At 44.2% G+C, this 27,622-nt stretch overlaps 1 protein-coding gene across 6 annotated transcripts in view; it reads left to right on the top strand.

Annotated features, from left to right (window-relative positions):
- TBC1D1 (TBC1 domain family member 1) overlaps positions 1–27,622 on the top strand; it is a 373,516-nt gene that overhangs the window by 94,837 nt on the left and 251,057 nt on the right. The window contains exon 1 of one of the 6 annotated variants that reach the window (XM_073608901.1): positions 4,907–5,064. The exons of 4 other annotated variants lie outside the window; for them this stretch is intronic. In XM_073608901.1, the coding sequence (XP_073465002.1) occupies positions 4,999–5,064 (66 nt within the window). In that variant the 5' untranslated portion in view covers positions 4,907–4,998. Of the gene's footprint in view, positions 1–4,906; positions 5,065–27,622 lie in introns of those variants that run through there. One more of the 6 variants, XM_073608919.1, reaches the window with a different exon arrangement.

Raw genomic sequence — 27,622 nt, 5'->3', positions numbered from 1 at the left:
ACTCTTATCCGGTTCTAGAAGCTCAACACATTTCGCTTAGCTTGTGGCTTCTTCAGGACTGTTTATTTGCGAGAGTACAAACACTGTTATATTTGTTCTCTGATGATCTCTGATAAACCAGTCTGGGGGCCGACATAGGAGACCCAAATATGACCAACCCCGGAAAGGGGGGGGGGCAACAAAAAAAAAATCACAAATTTAGCCAGAGTAACAGCCTACTCACATCCTATAACGTAGGGGAGGAAATGAACAGGACATAGGAAGGGGACCAACTTGATTGATATCATCTGTAATCCATTTGAAAGTGGATAAGTATCAATGGCAGTTCAAACGCATACCCATATTAAGTTTCCTTAGTATAAGGCTATGTGGTCAATCCTCATAAGAGTAAACTTTTCCAGTACTTGGAACGGTAATTGTGGTCCACAAAAACTCCCAGTAAGAATCTAGTCATTAAAATGTAGCCTCCTCCTGCACAACCACCGCCATGCAAAAATTTTAGCATTTTGGATGTGGCACACTTTTGAAAGCTGATTTGCAGGACAAATAGTGAGGGGGAATCTCCCTAATGGGGGCACAGACAGCAAAAAAACCAAACTGACAGGGGTTCTAATCCATCTCCACTCTGTCCAAAAGTAAAGAAAACGTTTTGTCCTTAGTTACACTTTAACTTTGCCCATTCATGGAAAAGTGACAGTTTTCTATAATTGCCCCTCTCCTACCAGTAAGTTTTACTAACTGACCCATCCTTCATTGCTCTGATAGCCTCAAGGTATGGGTGAGTATGTGATTGGCCCCCTGTGACAGTGTTGGGGTATGGCCATGGGGCACCTATATCTAGAAACACCACCACTTCACTCCTTCCCAACCACTGCAAGTAGAGCATTCCCCACTTCTAAGTGATTGAAATGTGTGATACTCCCCCCCCCCACCACCACCACCACCTCCCCACCTGCCATAGTTTCTCCCACTGGTTCTCACCTTACTACTGACAGGGCTGGTGCTTGGGTAGGAACATTGTACTATTACTCAGGACCCCCAGAAGCTTCTCTGCCCACAATAAGACAATTACAGCAGCATGTAAGCAGGTGCGTGTGCGGCATAATTGAATGTATTTCTGCTGTTGTATTCATTGCACTGAGTAGTTATACAGACATTTACAGGCTGCCACAGATGGGAAGGGGTTAACTGTGTCTAGACTCTTTCCCTGGCTTTTTGAGTCCTGCCCCCTGCTGTAAACCACGTAAAATGGAAGTAAACCCTCCGATTGTTTTCAGCCAAGGAAGCTGCCATCTTGGCCTCTGTTTAATCTTCAAATGCTATGATGCTGCACATGTGATCAGTTTTGACCCAGCCATTGGATGGTTTGACAGTTTGGTTGAGAGCACAACCAATGTGATAGTTGTATTCCTGGCATGTGCCAGAAATGTAAAGTTTTTTTGAAACTGTTAAATCTATGGGTTTACTTCTGCTTTAAGGGAGGGCTCAGAGCTCTCTCTCTTCCACATGGGATTTTCAAAGGAAGGTCTGCTGCATCATGTAGTCCTACTGGAGAACGTGGCCCCCTCCTGGGCCACCCTGCTGGGATTCTCCCTGGACTAGAAACTTACCATTAGGCCTGATTCACACCTATGCATTTTTAGTGCTTTTTGCATTTTGCAGATTTGCACTACAGAACGTGTTCCATAGGAAACCATGTTAAATGGACTATAATGAAAATCTGCAAAATGCAAAAAGCACTAAAAATGCATAAGTGTGAATCAAGCCTTACTGGGCTTTTGCTGAATGGACTTTGCTTCTCTGGAAGGTATTTACCTGCACAGCCTGCATTAGTTAGTTGGTGCTGGACTCTGTGTGTGCTGTTAAACTGTGCTGCTGAATGCTTAGTAAAGTTGCATTAACTATTTCAGGCCTGGTCTGAAGTTATTCAAGGAGTGCATGGTAACATGTGGCATATCTGAAGAACAGGGGGTTTGAAGTGAGGCCACTGCATGTGGTTAAAGTCCCATGTATGATTTTTACCTATAGGTAAGTCTATAATAAGGCTTAGCTATAGGTACTGTCAATATCTCCTAAACGTACACCGTTTAGGAGATCCTTATTGTAGATGCAGCCGGTGATGTCACCAGCGCATGCGCTCTGAAGGAATGGCATACTTGTGTTGTTCCTTCAGAGTCTTGTGTCGTAATCGTCATGTGGTTGGGAGTGACGTCATCACAACTCCGGCCACTTACACAGCCAGAGTCTGTGGACCCAGCAGAAAGACCGGATGAAGATGGAAGCCCCTTCAGTGGTGATAGCCCGCCGCTGGAGGGCTTCGTTCTAAGGTATGTTTCACATAATATGTTAATATGTGATGCATACTAGCACATTATGACATTGCCTTCCAGGTTTAAAAAAAAAAAAAAGCCAGCGGTTTACTTACCATGGGTAACAACGAGTAACCAAGAACTAGTGAGAAGTGTAAAGCAGCCAGTCATGAAGCGTAGTACCTGTCGAAGGTGAATGGTCCTCTGGAAGTGGGGTCCTCTGGCTCCCTCCCTAGCAGTCACGACAAGTAGTAAAAAAAACAAAAACACCTGTAAAGCTCAAGAAAAATGTTTCCCTTTTAGGCCCCTTTCACACGAACGGACCGTTCAGGTCTGCCTGTCAGTTTTGTCGGCGGACCTGAACGGGCGTTCCATGTTAGTCTATGGAGCGACGGATGTTAGCGGTGACATGTCCGCTGACATCCGACCCGTTCCGATCCGCTAAAACCAGACGGATGGCCCTACATTCGCATCCGTCCCTGGCAGATCGGATCGGGTGAGATCTGATGAAAACGGACATGCTGTCTGTTTTCGTCCGATCTCTCCATAGTAACCAGCGGTGCTTGACAAGCCCCTCCCCGCTCAGTGAGCAGAGAGGGACCTGTCATCCCCCGGCTCAGCGGAGATCAATGGAGAGATCTCCCGCTGAGCTGGCGAACAGAGGCGGACTCCATGGTAGCGGATCCGCCTCGTGTGAATGAGGCCTAAAATCTTAGAATGTATTCACACTTCTGTTGCGGTGTAAAAATTCCTGCTTGCAGCATGTTTGGAGAGTTAAAAAAAAGACACCTCAAAAACGCACATGTGAAGCTTCTTTGAGTCACATGTCTTTTAAAAAAACGCACTGCAAGCGCTTGAAAAAAAATAAAGAAAATGCTCCATTATTGCATAGACATTTTACAGGCAGCTTTAATGCAAACCAGTGTGAAAGTAATGTCACCATAAGCAAGTCCTCCCAGTGACAGATCCTAGCTCCATGTATAGAGATCAGTGAATGGAGAGATCTCTCCCTGTACAATGATCCATGGATGAGTAGATCTCTCATCTGTACAATGATCCATTGATGAGTAGATCTCTCCTCTGTACAATGATCCATTGATGAGTAGATCTCTCCTCTGTACAATGATCCATTGATGAGTAGATCTCTCCTCTGTACAATGATCCATTGATGAGTAGATCTCTCCCCTGTACAATGATCCATTGATGAGTAGATCTCTCCTCTGTACAATGATCCATTGATGAGTAGATCTCTCCTCTGTACAATGATCCATTGATGAGTAGATCTCTCCCCTGTACAATGATCCATGGATGAGTAGATCTCTCCTCTGTACAATGATCCATGGATGAGTAGATCTCTCCTCTGTACAATGATCCATGGATGAGTAGATCTCTCCCCTGTACAATGATCCATTGATGAGTAGATCTCTCCTTTGTACAATGATCCATTGATGAGTAGATCTCTCCCCTGTACAATGATCCATTGATGAGTAGATCTCTCCTCTGTACACAGATCAGTGATTGTACAGATCTCTCCCCTGTACACAGATCAGTGATTGTACAGATCTCTCTCCTGTACACAGATCACTGATTGTACAGATCTCTCTCCTGTACACAGATCAGTGATTGTACAGATCTCTCTCCTGTACACAGATCACTGATTGTACAGATCTCTCTCCTGTACACAGATCACTGATTGTACAGATCTCTCTCCTGTACACAGATCAGTGATTGTACAGATCTCTCTCCTGTACACAGATCAGTGATTGTACAGATCTCTCTCCTGTACACAGATCGGTGATTGTACAGATCTCTCCCCTGTACACAGATCAGTGATTGTACAGATCTCTCTCCTGTACACAGACAGATCACTGATTGTACAGATCTCTCTCCTGTACACAGATCACTGATTGTACAGATCTCTCTCCTGTACACAGATCAGTGATTGTACAGATCTCTCTCCTGTACACAGATCAGTGATTGTACAGATCTCTCTCCTGTACACAGATCAGTGATTGTACAGATCTCTCTCCTGTACACAGATCAGTGATTGTACAGATCTCCCCCTTGTACACAGATCAGTGATTGTACAGATCTCCCCCCTATACACAGATCAGTGATTGTACAGATCTCCCCCCTATACACAGATCAGTGATTGTACAGATCTCTCTCCTGTACACAGATCACTGATTGTACAGATCTCTCTCCTGTACACAGATCACTGATTGTACAGATCTCTCTCCTGTACACAGATCAGTGATTGTACAGATCTCCCCCCTATACACAGATCAGTGATTGTACAGATCTCCCCCTTGTACACAGATCAGTGATTGTACAGATCTCTCTCCTGTACACAGATCAGTGATTGTACAGATCTCCCCCCTATACACAGATCAGTGATCGGTTAGTAGATCCCCCCTGTACAGTGACAGATCAGTGACCATGTAGTTTGTAGATCACTCTGCACACTGGTGTGTATCACTAGTAGTCAGTACAATACATTCTTTCAGGAACTGCCCGCACTTCCCAAACGATCCAATGAGCTGTGGAGAGGGGCCCGAGCAGGCCGCTGATTGGTCGTAGCGGGCAGAGAGCGGGGTGAAGTCTGTAGGAGGTGATGAGTTCTCTCCAGGCATGAGGAGGAGGAGGAGGGTGGCGGCAGGGAAGTTCGGGGCTCCTCTCTCCGGTAGACATGAAGGCCAGGCTACAGAAACTCATCTCCATCCACCTGGAGCCCGGGCAGGAGAAGGAGAACAAGGTGAGACCCCTCCCCCCCCACACTCAGCACATGGCTAATGTTTACATGTCTGGGGAACTACAAGTCCCAGCATGACCAGCTGAGCCCTGTACGGGGAGTGACCATCATTCATCTAATGTCATGTGTATTCCTCTATAGAGATCACAGAGGACTGTCCATAGACTGCTCTAGAGGGGACAGGACTTCTCATCATCATGGCTCTGTGTGATAGATCTTATATTATTATATACATTATATATAACATACACGCACCAATCAGCCATAACATTATGACCAATGACCTGTAAAGTGATTATTTGCTTACAGTGACATCTGAAAGTGGGTGGGATGTATTAGGCAGCAAGTGAACATGTTGTCCCTGAAGTTGATGTGTGTAAAGCAAAAAAAATGGTCAAGTGTAAGGCTCCTTTCACACTGGGGCGGGAGGTGCATCGGCGGTAAAGCGTCGTTTTAGTGGCGCTATTCGGCCGCTATTGGGGCGGTTTTACCCCCGCTAGTGCCTGAGAAAGGGTTAAAAACCACCGCAAAGCGCCTCTACAGAGGCGCTTTGCCGGCGCTGCCCCATTGATTTCAATGGGCAGGAGCTGTGTATACACGGCTCCGAAGATGCTGCTAGCAGGACTTTTTTTTCCCGTCCTGCCCCGAGGCTTTCACATTGGAGACACAGCAGAGGCTGTTTCGGGTCGGTTTGCAGGCGATATTTATAGCGCCTGCAAACCGTCCCAGTGCGAAAGGGGTCTAAGGATTTGATTGACTTTGACATCTCCATTATAGTGGAATGTTCCTGGTCTGCAGTCCAAGGAAGGAGAACCAGTAAGGGCGTCATGAGTGACCAAGGTTCATTGATTGACATGGGGAGCAAAGGCTGGATGTGTAATCCAATAGAAGAGCTACTGGAGCTCAGATTGATAAAAACTGTTAATTCTGGTTTCTATAGGGAGGTAAAAAAAAATACCTGCACTTGGTGAAAATTAATTAAAAAAAATATTAAAGGAAAATATTATTCATTTAGCCCTCATGCACACAGGCTGTTAAAAAAACGTTATGAAAACGCCAGTATCTTTGCAGTGATTTTTTTAAAACTTTTTTCAGCTTTTTTCAGCGTTTTTGTATTAGCGTTTTTGAGCGTTTTTGAGCGTTTTTCCGCGTTAGCGTTTTTGAGCGTTTTTTTTTTTTTTCATATTTTTTTTTTTTTCATATTTTTTTTTTTTCAATGGATCAAAAACGCTAAAAAACGTTGGTGAATGACGTTTTTGAGCGTTTTTCAGCGTTAGAGCGTTTTTACAGCTGAAAAACGTCTCTCAGAACCCACTGGTCCTGGGTTTTTTTTTACAGCTTAAAAACGCCTATGCCACTTGCAGCTCAAAAACGCCTAGGTGGGCATGAAGCCATAGACTAACATAGACAGGCCTTTTTAAGCTGCAAAAAAAGCTCAAAAAAGCAGCTGTAAAAACGTCCGTGTGCATGAGGACTTAATATCATGAACACAGTGTACCACGGTTTGTTGTGTATGGGGGTGCACAGACTGAATAGAGTTCCCATACTGACCCCTGTTCACAACCAAAAGTGCCTACAATGGGCACCTGAGCATCAGAACTGTACCATGGCGCAATGGAAGAAGGTGGCCTTGTCTGATGAATCACGTTTTCCTATACGTCACATGGATAGCCCAGTGTATGTGCATTGCTTACCTGGGGAAGAGATGGCACCAGGATGTAGAAGGCAGGCTGGCAGAGGCAGTGTGATGCTTTGGGCAATGTTCTGCTGAGAAACCTTGGTTTAGGTCCTGACATTTTATGTGGATGTTCCTTGGCCACATACCACCTACCTTAACATACTGACCAAGTACACCCCTTTGTGAAAATAGTATTCCCTGATGGTAGTGGCCTCTTTCAGCAGGATTATACACCCTGCCACAACACAAAAATGGTTCAAGAATCACAATGAGTTTGGGTTGTTGACTTCCAGACCTCAATCTTGAATCTCTGGGATGTGTTGGAAAAACCAAGTCCAATCCATGGAGGCCCCACCTCGCAACTTGTATGATTTTAAAGTGGAGCTCCACCCAAAAATGGAACTTCCACTTTTTGGATCCCCCCCCCCGGTGTCATATTTGGCACCTTTCAGGGGGGAGGAGGGAGCAGATACCTGTCTAATACAAGTATTTGCTCCCACTTCCTGGCATAGATCACCGCGGTGATTGCAGTGACCTATGCCACTTCTGCCGCCTACCCCGTCCTCCCCCGCTGTATTCTTTGAGACACAGAATACAGCAGGGACCTGAGAGGACGCGCAGCGTGACTCGCGCATGCGCAGTAGGGAACCAGGAAGTGAAGCCGCACGGATTCACTTCCTTATTCCCTTACAGAGGATGGCGGCGGCAGCAGCCGAGAGCCGAAGGACGGATCGGCTTCGGCTGCCGACTCCGCGGGCGCCCTGGACAGGTAAGTGTCCATATATTAAAAGTCAGCAGCTGCAGTATTTGTAGCTGCTGGCTTTTAATATTTTTTTTTTCCGCAAACCTCCGCTTTAAGGATCTGCTTGTAATGACTTGGTGCCAGATACCACAGCACACATTCAGAGGTCTAGTAGAGTCCATGCTTCAACCTTCCGTGAGACTGAGTAATGTCCCAGGGTTGGTGGTCAGTGGCAGGAGGTAGTGTCCCCGGGGTTGGTGGTCAGTGGCAGGAGGTAGTGTCCCCGGGGTTGGTGGTCAGTGGCAGGAGGTAGTGTCCCGGGGTTGGTGGGCAGTGGCAGGAGGTAGTGTCCCGGGGTTGGTGGGCAGTGGCAGGAGGTAGTGTCCCGGGGTTGGCGGGCAGTGGCAGGAGGTAGTGTCCCGGGGTTGGCGGGCAGTGGCAGGAGGTAGTGTCCCGGGGTTGGCGGGCAGTGGCAGGAGGTAGTTTCCCGGGGTTGGCGGGCAGTGGCAGGAGGTAGTTTCCCGGGGTTGGCGGGCAGTGGCAGGAGGTAGTTTCCCGGGGTTGGCGGGCAGTGGCAGGAGGTAGTTTCCCGGGGTTGGTGGGCAGTGGCAGGAGGTAGTTTCCCAGGGTTGGTGGGCAGTGGTAGAAATTATGCCCCACCAGTTGAAAAAATAGGTCCCCATAGTGGCAGAATAGTGTCCATAGGACCAGATAAAGGCAAGACCACTGGCTCACCCTATAGGACACTGCTTTTCCCTTATGTATGGCAATCATTTGTCACTTTTGATTCATCTCTAGAGATTTTAGTAGCCAGACGAATGAGCTTCTAAAAATCCACACTAGTGCAGCTTCCATTAGATTTTGTAAGAAACTCTGTTTGGACGTTGGACTAGCATCTCCTTCTCCACCACAATGGGTTTTCAGTTACAGCTTCCTGGGTAACCCTCACACCCCTGTGATCAGAAACCTATCATAGCAAAGTGTTTGGAAACAGAAATGTGAAAACTATCACACTGGTACAAGGAGTCTGCTGATGGTGGAAAGTATCATTGGACTGTTAAAGTAGAACTATGGGCAAAACCTTTTTTTTTTTTTTTTATTCATTTTGGATAGAGTAAGGGAGGGTAATAACCCCCGTCAGATTTTTATTTTTCACCATCTCAGTCCCATTGTGAAGATTTCCCTTCACTTCCTGTCCCCATAGCCAAAAAGGAATTGAGATGATATCTCTGCAAATGAAAGGATTTTTTTGGGGACCCCCAGCTCACCAGAACTAGTGTCCCCATTGGGAGATTTCCCATCTATTACTTTTCTGGGGACAACCCAAAAATTGGGGTTTTCTTTTTAACTTCACTTTCAATGATAATGGCAAACAGGACAAATAGAGGGTGAATCCCCTTAACAGGGGCACAGACAGCAATAAAAACTGACGGGGGATCTAATCTCTCTCCACTCTCTCCACTCTGTCCAAAACAAAAAACAAAAAAGTTTTGCCTTTTAGTTATACTTTAAAGCTTATTCACACAGGTGCAGAGCCATGTACAGTTTATGTCATTCTGTATGTTCTTGCTCCTGGGAGTGGCAGAGGTTTATGCCGCAGCGGGTAGCAGCCTGTTGGGTCTCGTTTACACTTGGGGCTGAAGGTTGGTACAAATAGGTGATTGAGCAACAATGTTAAACTTTAGGGCTGCAACTAACTTTTCATAATCGATTAGTTGGCCAATTATTGTTTTGATTAATTGATCGGATGATAACCTTAAAGTGTGGTATATAATTTAGTTGATATGTAAAGCTTAAAAAAAAAACAAAAACAAAGACACTTTATTCTTAACTACTTACAGACCGCCGCACACCGATATACGTCCTAACTTTGAAGAGGAATGTTGTTATGGCAGCTGCTAGCTGCCATAACCCCGGTATCCTCTTTTTCAGCCGGCAGTCCACTTTCAGATAAAAGTGGTCTCTGTGGTGGATTTGCCGCGAGATCACTTTTATCGGCGGTGGGAGAGGGGGGCCCCTCACGCCGCGCTCCAGGGCCCTCTGCCGCTTACCGTAGCCGTCGGCAGCGGTGATCGAATGTTGCTCCTTCCTTGGCATGGAGACAAGTGAGCGGAAGATGGGCCCCCACCTGTCTCCATACCATTCGTCAAAACCTGTCTCTAATCTACTCTGAGAATAACAGACAGAAGAGATATACTGTATCCACTTCAAAACCGGCAATAGTATATAGACGTCCTCAATTTGGGGGGGAATATCTGAATGATGCCTGTAGCTACAGACATCATTCAGATATCATTCTTTTCAGCCAGCGATTCTGTGCACGATAAGAATGATCATAGCGGCAGTTCCACCGCTTGATCGTTCTTATAGGGAATGGGAGTGGACGTCCCCCACCCCCACCCCACCCCCCGCCGCCATCCGGTGCTTCTCCGGGCTCTCCCGTGCCATCGGGGGGCCCGGAGAAACAATCGGCCGGCGCCGGATAACAACGATAGAGATTTCCAGTGACCAGATAGTCATCTCTATGACCGTCTGAGGCCCGGGCGTGACGTCATAACGTCACGCCCGGGATCCCGGATGTCAACAAAGCCACGATTGCCAGCCTGGAGGAGAGATGTGGGGTCTTATTGACCCCGCATCTCTCCATAAAGAGGACCTGTCACAAAGATTCCTATTACAAGGGATGTTTACATTCCTTGTAATAGGAATAAAAGTGATCAAAAAAAAAAAAATGTAAAAATAAAAAAAATTAAGTAAAATAAAAAATAAAATACATTTTTTTTTTTTTTTAAAAAAAACGCCCCTGTCCCCGGTAGCTTGCGCTCAGAAGCGAACGCACACACAAGTCCCGCCCACATATGTGAGGTATCGCTGCATGCGTTAGAGCGTGTGCAAAAATTCTAGCACTAGACCTCCTCTGTAACTCTAAACTGGTAACCTGTAAAAATTTTCAAAGTGTCACTTATGGAGATTTTTAAGTACCGAAGTTTGGCGCCATTCCATGACTGTGCGCAATGTTAAAGCGTGACATGTTTGGTATCTATTTACTCGGTGTAACATCATCTTTCACATTATACAAAAAAATTGGGCTAACTTTACTGTTTTGTTATTTAATTCATGAAACCTTTTTCTTCCCAAAAAAAGGCATTTGAAAAATTATTGCTCAAATACCGTGCGAGATAAAAAGTTGCAATGACCGCCATTTTATTCCCCAGGGTGTCTGCTAAAAAAAACATATCTAGCAAAAAAAAGATGATTTTTACATGTAGGAGAGAAGTGCCAGAATAGGCCCGGTATTGAGGTGGGTATATACTATTAGGAGTTTGAATCTGATCAATATAATCAGATTTGGAGATCACATTTTTTATTAAAAAATAAAATAATTAGACTGTTTTGCAGATATTTAGACAGAACTATAATATATTATGTATGACAGACTCCCTTGTCATAGGCAGGTGGCTTGATCAAAGCTACCTGCACCTGCTGTCACTTATGCTGGCCTTCAAAAAAAATGTTAATTTTAAGAAAGTTCGTTCGATTTTTCTAATCGTTAGTGGGGTCAAATCGACATTCGTTTTCGACCACAGTGAAGGGAAAATTTAAAGGAGCAGAATAGAAAACTTCTTGGTGAAAGGAATTTTCAGACAGTGCATGTGGTTTTCATTCAGAAATTACATTCATTTAAAACTGAATGTTAAAAGGAAAGTTACATTTTCAAGAACACTCTTTCATTCTGCATAAGGCTTGGTTCACACCTATGCCATTTGCTTTTGATCCATTTCTGCAGTGCTTTTTACCGTGTGCTTTTTTTTTTTTTGCACATGCGATTTTGCTGCATTTTTCATTTATGCTTTTTTTTTTTTTTGGGCAGATTAAAAGACGCAAATCGTGGCAAAAATGCACTACATGCTTTTCTTCAGCTTTTCCATTGAGGTTTATTGAATCAAAAAAGCAAACAAAAGAACAGTTTTGCGTTGAAAAAAGTCCTTGACCCTTTCCAAATATGCAGCGGCTGAAAAAAAGCATAGATGTGAATGTATCTCATAGGAAACCATGTTAAATGAATGGTAGTGTGTTTCTGCAAAAGCACCAAAAAATGCATAGATGTGACCCAGGCCTAAGACGTTTGGTACCAGCAGCATGCTTTTTTTTTTTTTTTTGTATCGCCTGTCATAATGGGGTTAAAAAAAACTAAAATTAGCCCTTTTATAGTACTAAAAGAGCAGATAATCGCTACTATAAGGGGTTCATTTATACCGTGAAACAGTGATCTATATAAACACCAGATGAAGTAGGATATATGGGCATTTTAACTAGAAGATAGAAATCTTTTATAGTAACCACTTCAGCCTCGGAAATTTTCCCCCTTAATGACCAGGCCATTTTTTTGCGATACGCAATGCGTCCCTTTAACTGACAATTGCGCAGTCGTGCGATGTTGTATCCAAACAAAATTGATGTGTTTTTTTTTTTCTTCCCCACAAATAGAGCTTTCTTTTGGTGGCATTTGATCACCTCCTGAGTTTTTTATCTTTTGTGCTATAAACAAACAGAGCGACAATTTAAGAAAAAAACTTTTTTTTTTTTTAAATTTTATTCATCAGTTTAGGCCGATAATAATTACATATTTTTGGTAAAAAAAATCGCAATAGGCGTATATTGACTGGTTTGCGCAAAAGTTATGGCGTTTACAAAATGGGGGATAGATGAATGACATTATCATTTTTTGCACGGGGGGTGGGCTGCCAGGGACATGACAGATCACTGGGAACAGTAGATCCCTGTCATGTCACCTGTCAGCACGGGATATCGCCTTGTTTGCAAAGGCAGTTCCCCGTTCTGCCTCTGTAACAGGTGACGTCTGCTGGCAACCTGCGGGCACGCTTCCGCAGTGGGCGCAAGTACACGCCGCCGTAGAGGTACGGCGATTTACGCAGGAGAGCTGACCTGCCACCGTATAACAGCGGCGGCTGGTCGGCAAGCAATTAAAGTACTAAAGTTGAGACTTTTTTTTTTTTTCACTGATATGATCATTTTAAATATAATGCACAATACTGGTAAAAGTTTACTTTAAATGTAATTGTAATGCTTTATATTACCTCCAGTCTATCAGCATCCTCCTTCTCTGGGTTTAGATGCTAATCTTTCCTGTACAGAGTCTTTAATTTGATTTTTTTTTTTTTTTTTTTAAACTACAAACATGTTATACTTCCCTGCTCTATGTAATGGTTTTGCACAGAGCAGCCCTGACTCTCCTCTTCTGGGGTCCCCCACCGATGCTTCTGGCTCCTACTTCCTTCAGAGTGCCCCAATAGCAAAGTATAGTATAGAGTGTCCCTATACCAAGGTAAAAAAAATTATTCTGCCTTTAGAACCACTCACTCCATGCCCAGGACTACGTGTCCCTTGAGGCATTGCTCCTTAGACATTCACGTCAAGTTTTCAGGCACTTACTGACATGTATGGACATTGTATTGAGCTGTATGTGTGCTGAACTGTATTTCCTGATATGTATACAATGCATTCTGTATGCAGGACAACTAATCGATTATGGAAATAGTTGACAACTATTTTCATAATCGATTAGTTGTTGATTTAATCAATTACTTGTTTTGGCCCTATTTTAAAGCTCCCCTGACCACCCACCTTCACCTTCTGTCAGGCAGATGGGATAGTGCTTATATTGCAGCCACAATGCTTTACTTGGCTGAAGCAAACATTATACCCCATCTCACCCTCAGTGGGCAGTACTGCCACCAAACATGACCCGATCAGAAGAATAGGGACGTGCCATAACTGTACTACAATCCTGTGTAATGCATGTGGTTCCTTTTATTAGGAGTTAGGCAGGTGGTGGAAAGTGTCCATCGTGCGGGTGGTTGATCTCCTCTCTCAGATGAGTACTGTGTATCCAGTGGCAGTGTTGGGTGATCCCTGCTCTAGATTGTATGTAGTACTGAGCACCTCATTGTGTCTTTTGGTAGGATTAGGGATTTTGTTTGTTAATTGAGTTATTATGTAACCTGCTTAACTCTATGAGTGAAATAGGAATGTTCTAGTATTACCCAGGAAAAAGTGTCTGTACTTTTCACAATGCAGGGAGTCCCCTAGTTACAAACATCCGACTTACAAACAGAAGGAGACAACAGGAAGTGAGAGGAAGTCTACCCCTAGGAAGGGAAATTCTCTCCTGTAAGAGTTATTATGGGAAAAAGTCGGCTCCTCTCCACTGATTTATCACCAATCCTTGTTTCCACAACAACCCAAAATTTATAAAATCCTATTGTCATTGGGACAGAAAGTGAGGTGAAATCTTCTGAACAGGGACACAGACAGCAAAACAAATGTTACAGGGGTGATAACCCTTCCTTATGTTTTCCAAAAAGCTTAAAAATAGTTTTTTTGGCTGGAGCTACACTTGCTACACAAATTCCACTTAAGAAGAAACATACAGTCCCTGTCTTGTTTGTATCCCGGGGACCGCCTGTACTGGCCAACAACTTTATCTTACTATTGTGTTTAGTATTCAGTGACAGTAGACGTCCTCCATCTATCTTTTACTGATGACCGGTGAAATGTGATTGCTGTATTTTGCATCTTGCTGACCAGCCGCTGTCCTTATACTGCTGCAGGTCGGCACGATCCCGCGAACCGTTGTACGTCGGTCCCTTTAAGCGGCATAGCAGGCGCCCACTGCACAGCGGGGGTGCTGATGCTTGTGACTGGCGGTCGCGATGACCGGCCGCCACGAGCGATCATGGACACAAGAGGCAGAGCAGGGACGTGTGTGTGTGTGTGTCTGTAAACGCACACATCGAGAGAGAGAGAGAGATCCTACGAGCTGGGAACCACGATCTCTCAGCTCCTATAGTCGCTCCCATCCCCCACACCTAGGGACACACAATTAACCCCTTTCCTGCCAGTGAGATTTATACAGTAATCAGTGCATTTTTATAGCACCGATCGCTGTATAATTGTCAATCGACCCAAAAATGTATCTGATGTGTCCACCATAATGTCGCAGTCTCGATAAAAATCGCAGATCACCGCCATTACTAGTAAAAAAAAAAAAAAAAATAAATAAATAAAAATGCCATAAATCTATCTCCTATTTTGTAGACACTATAACTTTGCGCAAACCAATCAATATAAACTTTTTTTTTTTTTTTTCTTTAACCAAATATGTAGAAGAATACATATCGGCCTAAACTGAGAAAAAATAATTTGTTGAAAAAATTGGGGCTATTTATTACAGAAAAAGTACAAAATATTTTTTTGTGTTTTTGTTTATAGCACAAAAAATATAAACCGCAGAGATGATCAAATGCCACCAAAAGAAATCTCTATTTGTGGGAAAAAAGACCTCAAAAGTGGAACTTCCGCTTGTCTCCTCTAACCCCCCCCCCCGTGCCACATTGGGTATGTTGGGGGGGTGGGGGGTACCTGATTTTGAATGTGACCAATTTCAGTCCTTTTTTTTTTTTTTTTTTTTTTATGGCTGTTTGGTCTTTTAGGTATAGCAGACTTTGCTTTTCCCATCTGATCTGATATATTTGGCTGCAGGACATGACTTTTTGCATGTGCTGGTCTTAAGAGTTAGTTCCTGTAATGCCGCGGCTCACTCAAAGTGACACATCCCAGATCCATAGCGAGGTTGTGTTTATCAGCCAGGCTGTTGTGGGGAAGCTGCCATTGGCCTATAGGTGTAGCATTTAAACTAAGCACCGATTTTGTGTTTTTAAAACCACTGAGATGCCTAGACTGCATTGTACATGAGATTACAAAGTGAACCTATCACTTGCCCTTTATGGTAAAGGATGTCTGTTGACAGATTATGCCGTCGGCTAGCTAGCCCTGCTGTCATTCAGTGCTTCTCTGTGGTCATAGGTTTACCATGCAGTATGACCGTCTTTCTGCCTGAAGAAGGACCACACTTGGAGAGAAAAAAAAGTGAATTTTTCTTAAAACTCAGAAGCAGAATGACTAATATCTTACCCTAACGCTAGCAGTGAGATAAAAGATGGTTTGAAAAATTTACAAAGAAAGCTCCAGTTTGTAGACAGGACTTCTTATCCTTATGGCTTGTACACACGATCTGAATATCGTACGAAAACTGACGTCCAAGGAGGAATCGTACGATTTTCGGATCGTGTGTATACACTACTTTCGAGAGCCGATCACAACAGTTCATCTGATATTATTCGATCGGACAAGCACGAAAATGTTCCTTGTACGATACCAGATCGCACGATTTTCATTTAGTCAGTATAGTTGTCGTCTGAAAATAAAATACAAATACATTACAACACATGCTGTCGCTTCCGATTTTTCTTATTTTTTAAAAATGTTTTCTGTTGTACGAGAATTTTGGTGACTTTAGTTACCTATTCAATTTCTACTTGCGAATATTAAGCGAAAAAAGTGATCTGTCGTATGATATTCGGATCGTGTGTACGGGCCATTATTCCACACTCCATTAATTGCGTACCCCAGAAATCGATAGATGTTCAGATTACAGGCAGCTTGTTACGTGGATATTGGAATCTCCAGCAGTGTCTGGCAACTTCCTGCGGTTTAAATCGCTGCAATCCCAAATAGCATTGCAATCACAGCGCAATGTGTTTTGGGTGCCATTACCCTTCAATGGCATCCCAAATGCAATGCAATTCTGCCACGATTTTCATGCGTCCGGATCGCTGCGAACTATGCCTGCACAAATTTCATAAAACTTTGTCACCTGAAAAGGAGCAGAAGATTTCTCCTCTATTACTTTTCTGGAGACAACCCAAAATGTGGGACTTTCACTCTCAGTAATAATGGTGCACAGGACAAATAAAGAGGGTGAATCTCCCGAACGGGGACACAGACAGCAATAAAACCTGACAGATGTTCTAATCCCACTCCACTTTATCCAAAGCTGTAATAAAAAAAGTTTTTGCCTTTTTAGTTGAAAGAGAAGTTAATTTCTTTTTTTTTTTTCCTTTCATACTTGCCTAGGTAAATGCAGCATCAACCCAATGCTGCATCTGTTCCTCGCTGTCTCTTCTCTGAAAACCCAGCGATCAAAGACCGCTGATTGCTTGGTTCTCAGAGCTCTGGAAGCAGAGAGCTGGTGACTGTCAGTCACCGCTGTCTGCTCTGCGCCCCCCTCCCCCTCCGGCGGGAGCGGCTGGCTCAGGCTCTCAGCAGTTTGAAGAGGGGCTGAGCCAGGTGTCAGTCCAGGCATGTGGGTGGATCCCGAACTGTCTTCCACAGGGGAAGTACAGCCAAACAAGCTTTGGCTGTATTTCTCCTTTTAATGTAAAAGTGCATATAGAAATCGTCACAAAAAAAAAAAAAAAAAGTTTAAAAGAAGTCCATTAAAGTTCATTAACGAACTCCGTGCTTAATTATATTAAACTCCACCTGAAGAATGTGCACGGAGTTGAATATAATAAGGCCTCTTTAACACTGGCGCCTCCGTGCAGCTGATTCTGCTTGCTCAGCGGGGGATCTCTCCGCTTATCAGGCAGATGACAGGTCCTGTCCGCTGTGCAGAGCGGAGAAGGACCAAGTCCCGCTCTCCTCTATGGGGAAATTGGATGGAAACGGACCACCTGTCTGTTCTCATTCAATCCGGATGTCAGCGGACACATGTTACCATCCAATCCTGCCTGCAAAATCCAGACGGATGGTGGTCCTATTTTCCGTCCGTCTGGATTTTGCAGGCAGGATTGGATGTAGCATGTGTCCGCTGACATCCGCTGTTCCATAGAGGAGACTGCAAGGTACGATCAGGTCCACCTGAAATACTCAGATGGACCTGATCGGAAAGCCCGTGTGACAGGACCCTTAAGCACGGAGATTGTTCATAAAGTTTTTGATTGGACTTTTATTTCTTTTTGTATTGTTGTCTTGGGGGTGGGGACACCGTATTGGTGTATGCTGCAACCTCTCAAAATTTGTGCTTTTATTATTTATTCATTTTCTTTTATATTATAATTTTATTATTTTTTTAGTTTTTGGTGATGGCGCACAGAATTGTTTTTTTTTTTGTATTTACTATCCAAGTGAATAGGCTGTTTTTCCACCATAAATGCGAGCCGCAGCAAACGCACAGGTGTGAGCCTAGCATATGGCGAGTAATAACGTGTGTGTGTGTGTGTGTGTGTGTGTGTGTGTGTGTGTGTGTGTGTGTGTGGTGTGGTCCCCCCATCCCCCCCCCCTGTCATCCCTATGGCTCTTCTAGTTTTCCAGCACTGGGAGTACATGGCAATAGACTGATCTTGCTATTTTCCAGACGATGACTTTTAGTGAAGATACGGGTATTTTGTATCTATAGAAGAACATTATGCGCACAGCTTCTCTCTGGTGTATCTCATTGTTTGTAATGTTTGTATTTGATGAGATCCGATTCTGGTACAGACAAAGAAAAGGGTCCTGCATGACTTTGGTCCAAATACGATGCAAATTCAGCCATACAATCTGTATGGCTGAATTTGCATTGCACAGAAGACATCGCATGTGATCTGCACAGCAGTGCGATGGGAATCACATGCGATGTCGGACATTGCACAAGTGTGAAACGGCACTAAATACTATATTGGTTGGAACATTTCATTGCAGAAAGCCCAGTAATATCCTTTAGTGAATTGTGAACACTGCACACATTTTTTGTCCGGTATATCTCATTGCTTGTAATGTTTTGTATTTGACAGTCTGTGGTTGTAATTTCCATCATTCTTGTACTTCCACATTCTCTGTTAAAGCAAACTTGTAGTAAGGAAATATGGAGGCTGCCATTGTTCACCTCATTCCTGAGATGTTAGTTCCCGGATTGTCATGTCATGTCAGTTAGCTTTTCCTGAGTCTCTGACATGAAGCAGGATATGAATAGAACCTCCAGTATTTCTCACTTTAAGACCCCTTTCACACCGAGCCGCCCTGGGCGTCAGTGGTAAAGCAGCGCTATTTTTAGCGCCATTTTAGCAGCGCTATTCAACCGATAGCGGGGCGGTTTTAACCCCCCACTAGCGGCCGAAAAGGGGTTAAATCCGCCCACAAAATGCTGCCGGTATGGCAGCACTGCCCCATTGATTTCAATGGGGAGCAGCAGTGGAGGAGTGGTGAGTTGACTGCTCCAAAGAAGCTGCTGGCAGGACTTTTTCTGACGCCCTGCCAATGCACCACTCCAGTGTGAAAGCCCTCGGAGCAGCTGTTTTGGGGCAGTCTGCAGGCTCTATTTTTAACGCTATAGCGCCTGCAAAATTGCTCCAGTGTGAAAGGGGTCTTATACCCCTTTCAAACTGCGGGCGTTTTTCAGGCGCTACAGCGCTAAAAATAGCGCCTGAAAAAAGTGGATCCATTCACTCCAGTGTGAAAGCCCGAGGGCTTTCACACTGGAGCGGTGCGCTGGCAGGGCGTCAGAAAAAGTCCTGCCAGCAGCTTCTTTGGAGCAGTCAACTCACCGCTGCTCCCCATTGAAATCAATGGGGCAGTGCTGCGATACCGCCGGCAAAATGCCGCTCCGGCACCGTTTTGCGGGTGGATTTAACCCCTTTTTGGCCGCTAGTGGGGGGTTAAAACCACCCCGATAGTGGCCGAATAGCGCTGCTACAACGACGGTAAAGCGGCGCTAAAAATAACGCCACTTTACCGCTGACGCCCTAGGCGGCTCGGTGTGAAAGGGGTCTTAGGGCTCATTCACACCATCCAGCTGTTCTGATCACAGGACCGCTGGTGTGTGCTGGAAGTAAACTGTGCCAATCCCAGTAAATCTCACAAATTTTTTTTTTATTTTTTTTTTTTTTTTTTTTAGAACTTTATTGGAATAGTGTGAATTGCCTTCAGGGGGATGGTGCTTTTTGGCTTGCCTTCTGTTATATTTGCACTGCACAAGGCTGATGTAAGCAAGCCCCTAATGTTCATATTTTGCCTTGGATCCCCTTATTTTTTATTTGTTTAGTTTATAGATTTCTCATGTTTAAAGTGATTGTAAACCCAGAAGGTGTGTGTGTGTGTGTGTGTGTGTGTGTGTGTGTGTGTGTGTGTGTGTTTTTTTTCTTCATGCATTCTATGCATGAAGATGAAAAAACATTGTGTGTGCAGCAGCCGCCCCAGCACTCCCTAATATTTGAGCCTCCCCTCTCTCTCCAGCTATGTCCACGAGTTCTTCGGCCATCCGGGACTCTCCTCCTGATTGGCTGAGACACAGCAGCGGTGCCATTGGCTCCCACTGCTGTCAGTGAGCCAATCAAGGGAGAGTGGGGGCACTCAACAGGAGGGAGGGGCCAGGAGCACAGAAGAGGGACCCGGGAAGAGGAGGATCGGGGCTTCTCTGTGCAAAACCAACTGCACAGAGGTAAGTATGACATGTTTATTATTTTTAAAGAAACAAAATGAGACTTTATAATCACGAAGGCCTCATACACACTGGATGTGTTTGCAGCTGCTCCTAGGGCAGCGCTTGACAAACCCCAGCCACCATGGTGACCAGAAGTTTCGTCCTGTCACCTGGGCTGCCCCCCAAATACTACCCACAACCTGAGTGCGCCCTCTGCTATGTATTCGGGGCTCCACTTGCCCATCTGCGGGCCCAGGACCGGCATAGCGGGTGCCGCCAGGTAGAGGGAAGGGAGGAGAGTGGACACACATCAGCTCTCCTCCCCTTCTAGTTGTTGACCCAGAAGTAATGCGTGACGTCACTTCCGGGTTCTAGTTGACCATTTCCCCGGCCAGCATGGCCGGGAATGAATATAATGCATTGCACATTCCAGGTGCATTTTGCATTTTTCAAAATAAATTTTTGATCCATTGAAGTCTTTGGAACCAAAATCCAGGAAAAGGTCCCTAGCCCTTTCCATAAAATGCAGATGTGAACATGACCCATGTTTTCAGAAGAGGATGGGCTGAAGTCCACTCACTGCTGTCAGTCTACCAGTCCGCCAGATCCCTGGACTGACACATGGCTCAGCCTCTCGGCAAACTGCTGAGAGCCTAAGCTGCCCTGCCTCCTCCACAGCCCAGCGCTCCAGTGAGCGAAGAGGGAGCAGAGAGCTATGACTGAGAGTCTGCAGCTCTCTGCTCACAGAGCTCTGAAAACCAAGTGATCGAACACCGCCATTCTCAGTGTAGAGGCGCCGGGGGATAGATGCAGTGTTGGACTGATGCTACATACATCCATCTACTGTAGGCAAGTATAATTCCTAAAAAAACAGTATTTTTTTGCTAGAAAATTACTTAGAACCTCCAAACATTTTATATATATATATATATATATATAATTATATTATATTATATTTTAGAGCAGAGACCCTAGAGAATAAAATGGTCATTGTTGCAATATTTTATGTCACACTGTATTTGTGCAGCGGTCTTTCAAACGCAATTTTTGGGGAAAAATAAACTTCAATAAATAAAAAAAGCAGTAAAGTTAGCCTAAATATTTTTGTTTAATGTGTAAGATGTTACGCCATGAGAATCGTGATCTTTATTCTAAGCAAAAAAATAGTGATTCTCATTTTAACCAGAATCGTGCAGCTCTAGTATGAGGCCTAAGCATGCACCATGAGGCCCACTGAGACTGCTCACTGATCTCGGTGCTGCTCTTTTGTATACAAAAATGTACTATAAATTCTATATTGCTTGGAACATTTCATTTCAGAAAGTCCAGTATTATCCTGATTCCCAGCTTCCCTGCCTGCCCCTGCTCTTCCCTGCGCTGTCTCGGAGTTGTACCTGTTAAGGCTGGGACGTGTGGGAGATATCGGTCTGTGAATACTGCACTGCCAAGGGATTTTGTAGACTTGAGAACATTGCAAGACTCAGTAACTGATTCAGCGTCTTCCGAGTGCCTGTCTAGTGAGCAGGTGTTTCCTCCCACCATCTGGTGTACTTTATTAATATCATTAAAGGAGGAAATTGTCACAACATTTGTAGCTTGGGTATGTATATTTTATTGTAAGATTACCAAAGTTACTAAGTCACAAAATGTTAAAGTGGAACTTCACTCTCCCAGTAACATTGATTATTTTTAATTCGTATGCTGTTAGCATTAGTAAATAGATAGGAAAGTATATCATATTTACTTGTGTTTAAACTTTTTTTTTTTTTTTTTTTTTGCACGTCTTCAGTTATTTCTTGGTTTCTTGCCTAGGCAAATGATGTCATACATCCCACGAGCCTTCAGCAGAGGAGGAGGGGTTTTCTCAGCTAAGCACACACTCCTGAATGCATGCCTGAGCTAAGGGCAGATGGATTCCCGGAAGTAAATGCTGCATGAATCATTTGCCCTTACTCAAGATGGCTACTGACAGAAAAGCTAAGGGAGTGTTTTTTGAAAGTGATTTCTCAACCAAATAAAGCATGGAGACATGGATGGATAGGGGAGTTTTCTCTAAATATTAAAAATTACTTTAATTGTGTTTCTGGTTTGTGGTGCTCAGATGCAGTAAAGATCCACTTTAACTTCTTGATGAATCCATCATCATAGTACTTGGTTCTGTGTGTGTGTGTGTGTGTGTTTTTTTTACGTGGCAAAATGTGTGTTTGCTTCCATGTTTGGTGTGCTGTTAACAATAATTATTGGCACCTAAAGCGCAACTAGTTCATTCTAGGTGTTTAAAAGTGGCCATACACTATACAGTCTGTTTTAGATTTACTAAAACTATATAATAGGAGGGGACACCATCTATCCAATCACTCTGTATCCAATCAAGCAGACCCTTTCAATTCATAGTTGATGGTAGATCTAAAGGAGATGGTACAGTCAGATTATATAGTGTATGATGAGCTTCCCAGGACATACTTCTGTTTCCAGTTTTACAAGTCTATCCACATAGGCCAGGGGTGTCCAAACTTTCTTCAAAGAGGGCCACGTTTGATGAAGTGAACATGCGAGAGGGCAGACCTTTTTTTTTCCTGACGTTTTTTTGAACCATTAAAATGAAATGCAAATGAACTAATACACTGCTCAACAATAATTCTCTTGCCTTTGTGGCTGTGTGTGGTGAAGAGTCTAAGCCCGGGCGTGTTATTTGGATATACCGTATTTATCGTCGTATAACGTGCACCTTCAGGGAAGTTTCAGGAAAAAACTTGAATTTTAAATAAAGAACTGTGAAGCAAAATAAAGGTCAGTGGAGTTCTCATCAATGCAGCCTCTTCAGTTCCCACCTGCAGCCTCACCATTGCTTTGAATGCCGCCTGATCGATGCCTATCTGCAGACTCCGAGGGGACAGGGAGGGGGGCAAGACGACGCTAGCCGATTACATACAGGAGAATATCCTGTTTACTCGGCGGCCTCTTTAATACAAAGTCCCACCTCCTATGATAGACAGAACAGTCATCCAATGCCAGCCCAGGAGGCTGCCAGAACGATAAATACAGTATATATCTTTTATGCCCCCCCCCCCCCCAACAAATCCCCGTGTGCCATTTGGGGATTTGTTGGGGACCACAAAAGGTGTGTGTGTGTGTGTGTGTGTGTGTATATATCCAAATTACCAGTGGGGCCTCATTAAACCAGAATGTGGGCCGGACTTCGGACATGCCTACATAGGCTGTTGTCTGATCGCTCAGCTCCCACACACTCTTCCAAATGAATGTTGTGTATTTAATGAGAATAATAATCACTGATTGCATAGAAAAAACGTGTAGCTCATAAAGGGGGGGTTGTGATCTGCTGGAGGAGGAGGGCAGATGATGCAGGGTTTGTGCTAAGGATGTCAGCTGATAAACTCCTTCCTGTGTCACATCCCAAATCCAGTGCGGGTTCCCGCATCACACCTGAATTGCCGGTGGTTCACACTGCCCTCTGCGAACCGCTGCGGGTGTCAATACAAAGTTAATGACATCCCCAGATCGGTTCGCAGATCGCAGTACAAACTGAACTCGAATAGGAATCGGATCACATGGATGTGAACACCCATGCAATCTGATTCTGGTGCGGACAAAAAAAAGGTTCTGCACGATTTTGGTCCGGCTGCGTGAAAATTCAGCCATACAGTTTGTATGGCTGAATTCGCATTGCACAGGAATGCGGTGTGAATCACATGCGATCTCTGGCATTGCACAAGTGTAAACCGACCCTAATAATATAATGGTACACAGGGGAGCTGGAGTGTAGAAAAGGGGGGGGGGGGAAAAGGTGAACTTCTTTTTTAAGGTAGAAACTGTTTTGGTTTTAGAACCACTTACATGACACAAGTCCCTGATGAAGGACTCGATCCTCTCCCATTCACACATTGGCTCCTGGTGCCGCAGTCTTGAAAGGAGATCCGTTTCCATATACATGGCAGAGGCCAACAACATACCTGTGCATGCAATGGATCGACCTGTGCAGAATCCAGCACATACCCCCCTGGCGGGTCCTCTTAAGGGCCCTTTCACACTGGGGCGGGGGCGGCGTCGGCGGTAAAGCGCCGCTATTGTAAGCGGCGCTTTACCGTCGGTATTCAGCCGCTAGCGGGGCGGTTTTACCCCCCGCTAGTGGCCGAGAAAGGGTTAAAAACCACCACAAAGCGCCACTGCAGAGGCGCTTTGCCGGCGGTATAGCCGCGCTGTCCCATTGATTTCAATGGGCAGGAGCGGTGAAGGAGCGGTATACACTCCACTCCTTCACCGCTCCGAAGTTGCTGCTAGCAGGACTTTTTTTTCCCGTCCTGCTAGCGCACCACTCCAGTGTGAAATCCCTCGGGGCTTTCACACTGGAGACAAAGCAGCGGCACTTTCGGGTCGGTTTGCAGGCGCTATTATTAGCACAATAGCGCCTGCAAACCGCCCCAGTGTGAAAGGGCCCTTTATGGAGAGATCTGGGGTCTCTTAGACCTCATATCTCTCCTCTGCCCTCCAAACATCTGATGAAACCGAGATTAGTTTGATCAGATGCTTTCACAAGCTGGTAATGGCTCTTACAGTATCACACAAAAGTAAGTACACCCCTCACATTTTTGTAAATATTTTATTATATCTTTTCATGTGACAACACTGAAGAAATGACACTTTGCTACAATGTAAAGTAGTGAGTGTACAGCTTGTATAAGTGCCGGCTCACACTATAGCAACTTGGGATCCGTCTTGTCAGACCTCAAGTTGCCCCAAGTCGCTGGACATAAGAAATTCCATTGAAGTGAATGAGAGCTGTTTAATGTACACTACTGAAGTTGCTCCAACTTCAGAAAAGGTTCCTGTACTACTTCAAGGTGACTTCTAGGCAACTTGTACCCATAGATTTCAATGGAAGTTGCCTCCAAGTTGGATCTCCATCTATATTGAAGCAACTTTACAGGAAAAGAAATTAGTTTACCCAGGCAAACCCCTCCCTCCCAGAGAGCTGATTATTCTGTGATTGGCCACAGCCAAAGTCGCCTGTCCTGGAGGCAACTTTAAGTCACGTTTTAAGTTGCTTAAAGTCGTGCTGAAGTCGCCTCCAAATCGCCTTGCAAAGTCGCGCTGTAAGTCGGGTTGCCCTTGTGTGAACCGAGCCTTACAATGAAAATGTTCTGTCCCCTGAAAATAACTCAACACACAGCCATCTAAACCGCTGGCAACAAAAGTGAGTACACCCTTAAGTGAAAATGTCCAAGCTCCCTGATTGGACAGTAGAGGCCAGTAAAGGCGGTGTCGGAGGGTGCCACCTGTAAATATGATTGCGTGGCTGTATAGGATTAATTTTACATTGAAGGGAATTGCCTGCTCTTAAAAAAAAAAAAAAAAAAAAAAGATAACTTGGTCATCGCTGAGATATCACCCTTCCCATCCAAGGACATACTGGCACGCCCTAAGGAGGGAAGTGGTTAGGGAAGCAGTGCTGCAAAAAATTAGTTTGTTACAGTTTATAAACCCCCCCCCCCCTTCTTTTTTTTTTTTGCAAAAATTGTAAGAATGTGGGGGAGGAGGCTGGTGGGAACATGATGTGAAAATTGGTGAAGGTCCACGTTAACATGTTCTAAGCCCATTTCTATATAATTATTGAGAGATATAATCTCCTCCTTCCTGCCCCCCCCCCCCCCCCCATCCTCCTCCAATAAAGCAGGTGTTTCACTGTAAAATAACCAGGGTGGATTTGATTTAAATCACTAGTAAAAAGGCTTGATTTAAATCGACTTGCTTTAATCATCATTTTTAAAGAGCAACTATCATCTCTGACCCGCTGTTGACTCACCGACAGTCCTATTCACTTTAATGGGACGGCTGGTGATGTGGCAGTGACACAACAAGGTGAGGGATGTGGCGGCAGCAGGTGAGTGGATGCCCGCTAACAGGTGCTGCCATGATGGATCTGAAATGGCATAAAACAGCGATATCTGAACTGATTCAATCATACAGTTTGAAGTGTACATAGATTTGCAAAACAATGAGATAAAGGAATATTCCTGAATTTTGTTTCATCTCATGGTTACTGTGAAATTGTGTGAATGCATCAATGCAGTGCATGTTATCTCAGCTTGCAGAGCTTGGATTCATTGAATGAGTTTACCAAAAATGTAAATATTGCAGAATATTCAGCCTCATGCTACATAACTAAGCTCAATTTCCTGCTGAATAAAATAAATTATTAATGTATCTTAAATAGAAAACTATCTTTAGATAGATTTTTTTTTTTTACTCCAAAAGAATTTTGATTAAAAATACCTTTGATAAAAATCAAAGTGTGTGTGTGTGTGTGTGGTGGCTTTTTTTTTAATCATTGATTTTTATCCACCCAGAATATTCCTGCCAGCAGCATTGGAATTGCTTTGTTTTGTTCACAAGACTTTCATGTCTTCCTGGAGTTGAGTCATTTCCTCAAGCTTTGTAGGATGCAAACTTATTGGTTAGTCATAAAAGTGAACATGCAAGCAGGAAACAAATGAAGGAAATGTAACCTAGGATAAAGTCCTATTACTCCCCGGGGGCTGACATGAATATATTCTGTTTATTAATCACATGTACATATCATTGTTTGCCATGTTTTGTGTGTTCCTGTTTCTAGTGTGTTTTATTACATTTCAAAACTGGTCCTGAAAATCCAGTTCTGCTCTGCTGAGTTTTGGGTGAATTTCTTCTGACATTGAAGTGGACCGATCACATTAAACTGAGCAGTCTAATAACGGAGTGCAAATACTGCTTTATGTACAGCGCAAGACATTGCCACAAATCCTCCACACTGTGTCTGCATTTTACTTGTAATTCATAAAATCCAGAGGGCATGAGGTGTCCAAGGAGTGTTTTTTATTGCACCGATATCCGTGTCGGTGACGATACTAAGCATTTTCAGGAGTATCGGTACTCGTGCAAGTGTTGTGGTACCTGAAACCGATGCCTTCAGGTTCATTTCTTTCAGCTGTCAGCAGGATTCCCCCACTGACTGCTGAGATGTAAAACATTTTTAAAAAAAGCCAGCAATTATTTGGTTGGTAAGGGGCGGGGCTGCTGCAGCCTTAACATGCTTGTAAAGGCAGAAGGTGTGTTTTTTTTTTTTTTTTCATCCTAATGCATTTTATGCATTACAATAAAAAGCCTTCTGTATGCAGCCGCACCCTTAATACTTACTTGAGGTCCCTCTCTGTCCAGCGATGTCCACAAGTGTCTCAGCCGTCCGAGATTCTCCCTCCCTGGTTTAGACACAGCAGCGGCGCCATTGGCTGCCACTGCTGTCAAAGTCAGCTAGCCAATCAGGGGACAGAGGCCGGGGCAGGGCTCTGTGTCTGAATGGACACAGGAAGCTGTGACTCAGCTCGGGTGCCCCCATAGCAAGCTGCTTGCTGTGGGGGCACTGAACAGGAGGGCGGGGCCAGGAGAGCTGAAGAGGGACCCGGGAAGAGGAAAATTGTGCAAAACCACAGCAACAGAGCAGGTAAGTATAGCATGTTTGTTATTTTTATAGGAAAAAAACAAGACTTTTTACAATCACTTTAACAATCTATGACTCATTCAGCTGTCAGTGGGGTTCCCCTGTTGACAGCTAAAGTGTAAACGAAGTCCGGACAATTGGAGCTGTCAAAAAACAGACAACATTGCTCAGCCTCCGAAACAGAAAAAAAAGAAACCTTGTTTCTTTTTGTATCTTTCTGTTTATTAATCTACAGATCAAAGGGATGGACTTCGATCTGCAGATGAAGTCAGTTTAAAGCAACCTGTCAAGTAAAAAAAAAAAAAAAAAATTGTATAATTTATTTCT

The sequence above is a fragment of the Aquarana catesbeiana genome, linkage group LG01 (genome assembly GCF_042186555.1).
Source record: "Aquarana catesbeiana isolate 2022-GZ linkage group LG01, ASM4218655v1, whole genome shotgun sequence".
Lineage (NCBI taxonomy): Eukaryota > Metazoa > Chordata > Amphibia > Anura > Ranidae > Aquarana > Aquarana catesbeiana.
This window is presented reverse-complemented; position numbering and strand designations above follow the sequence as displayed.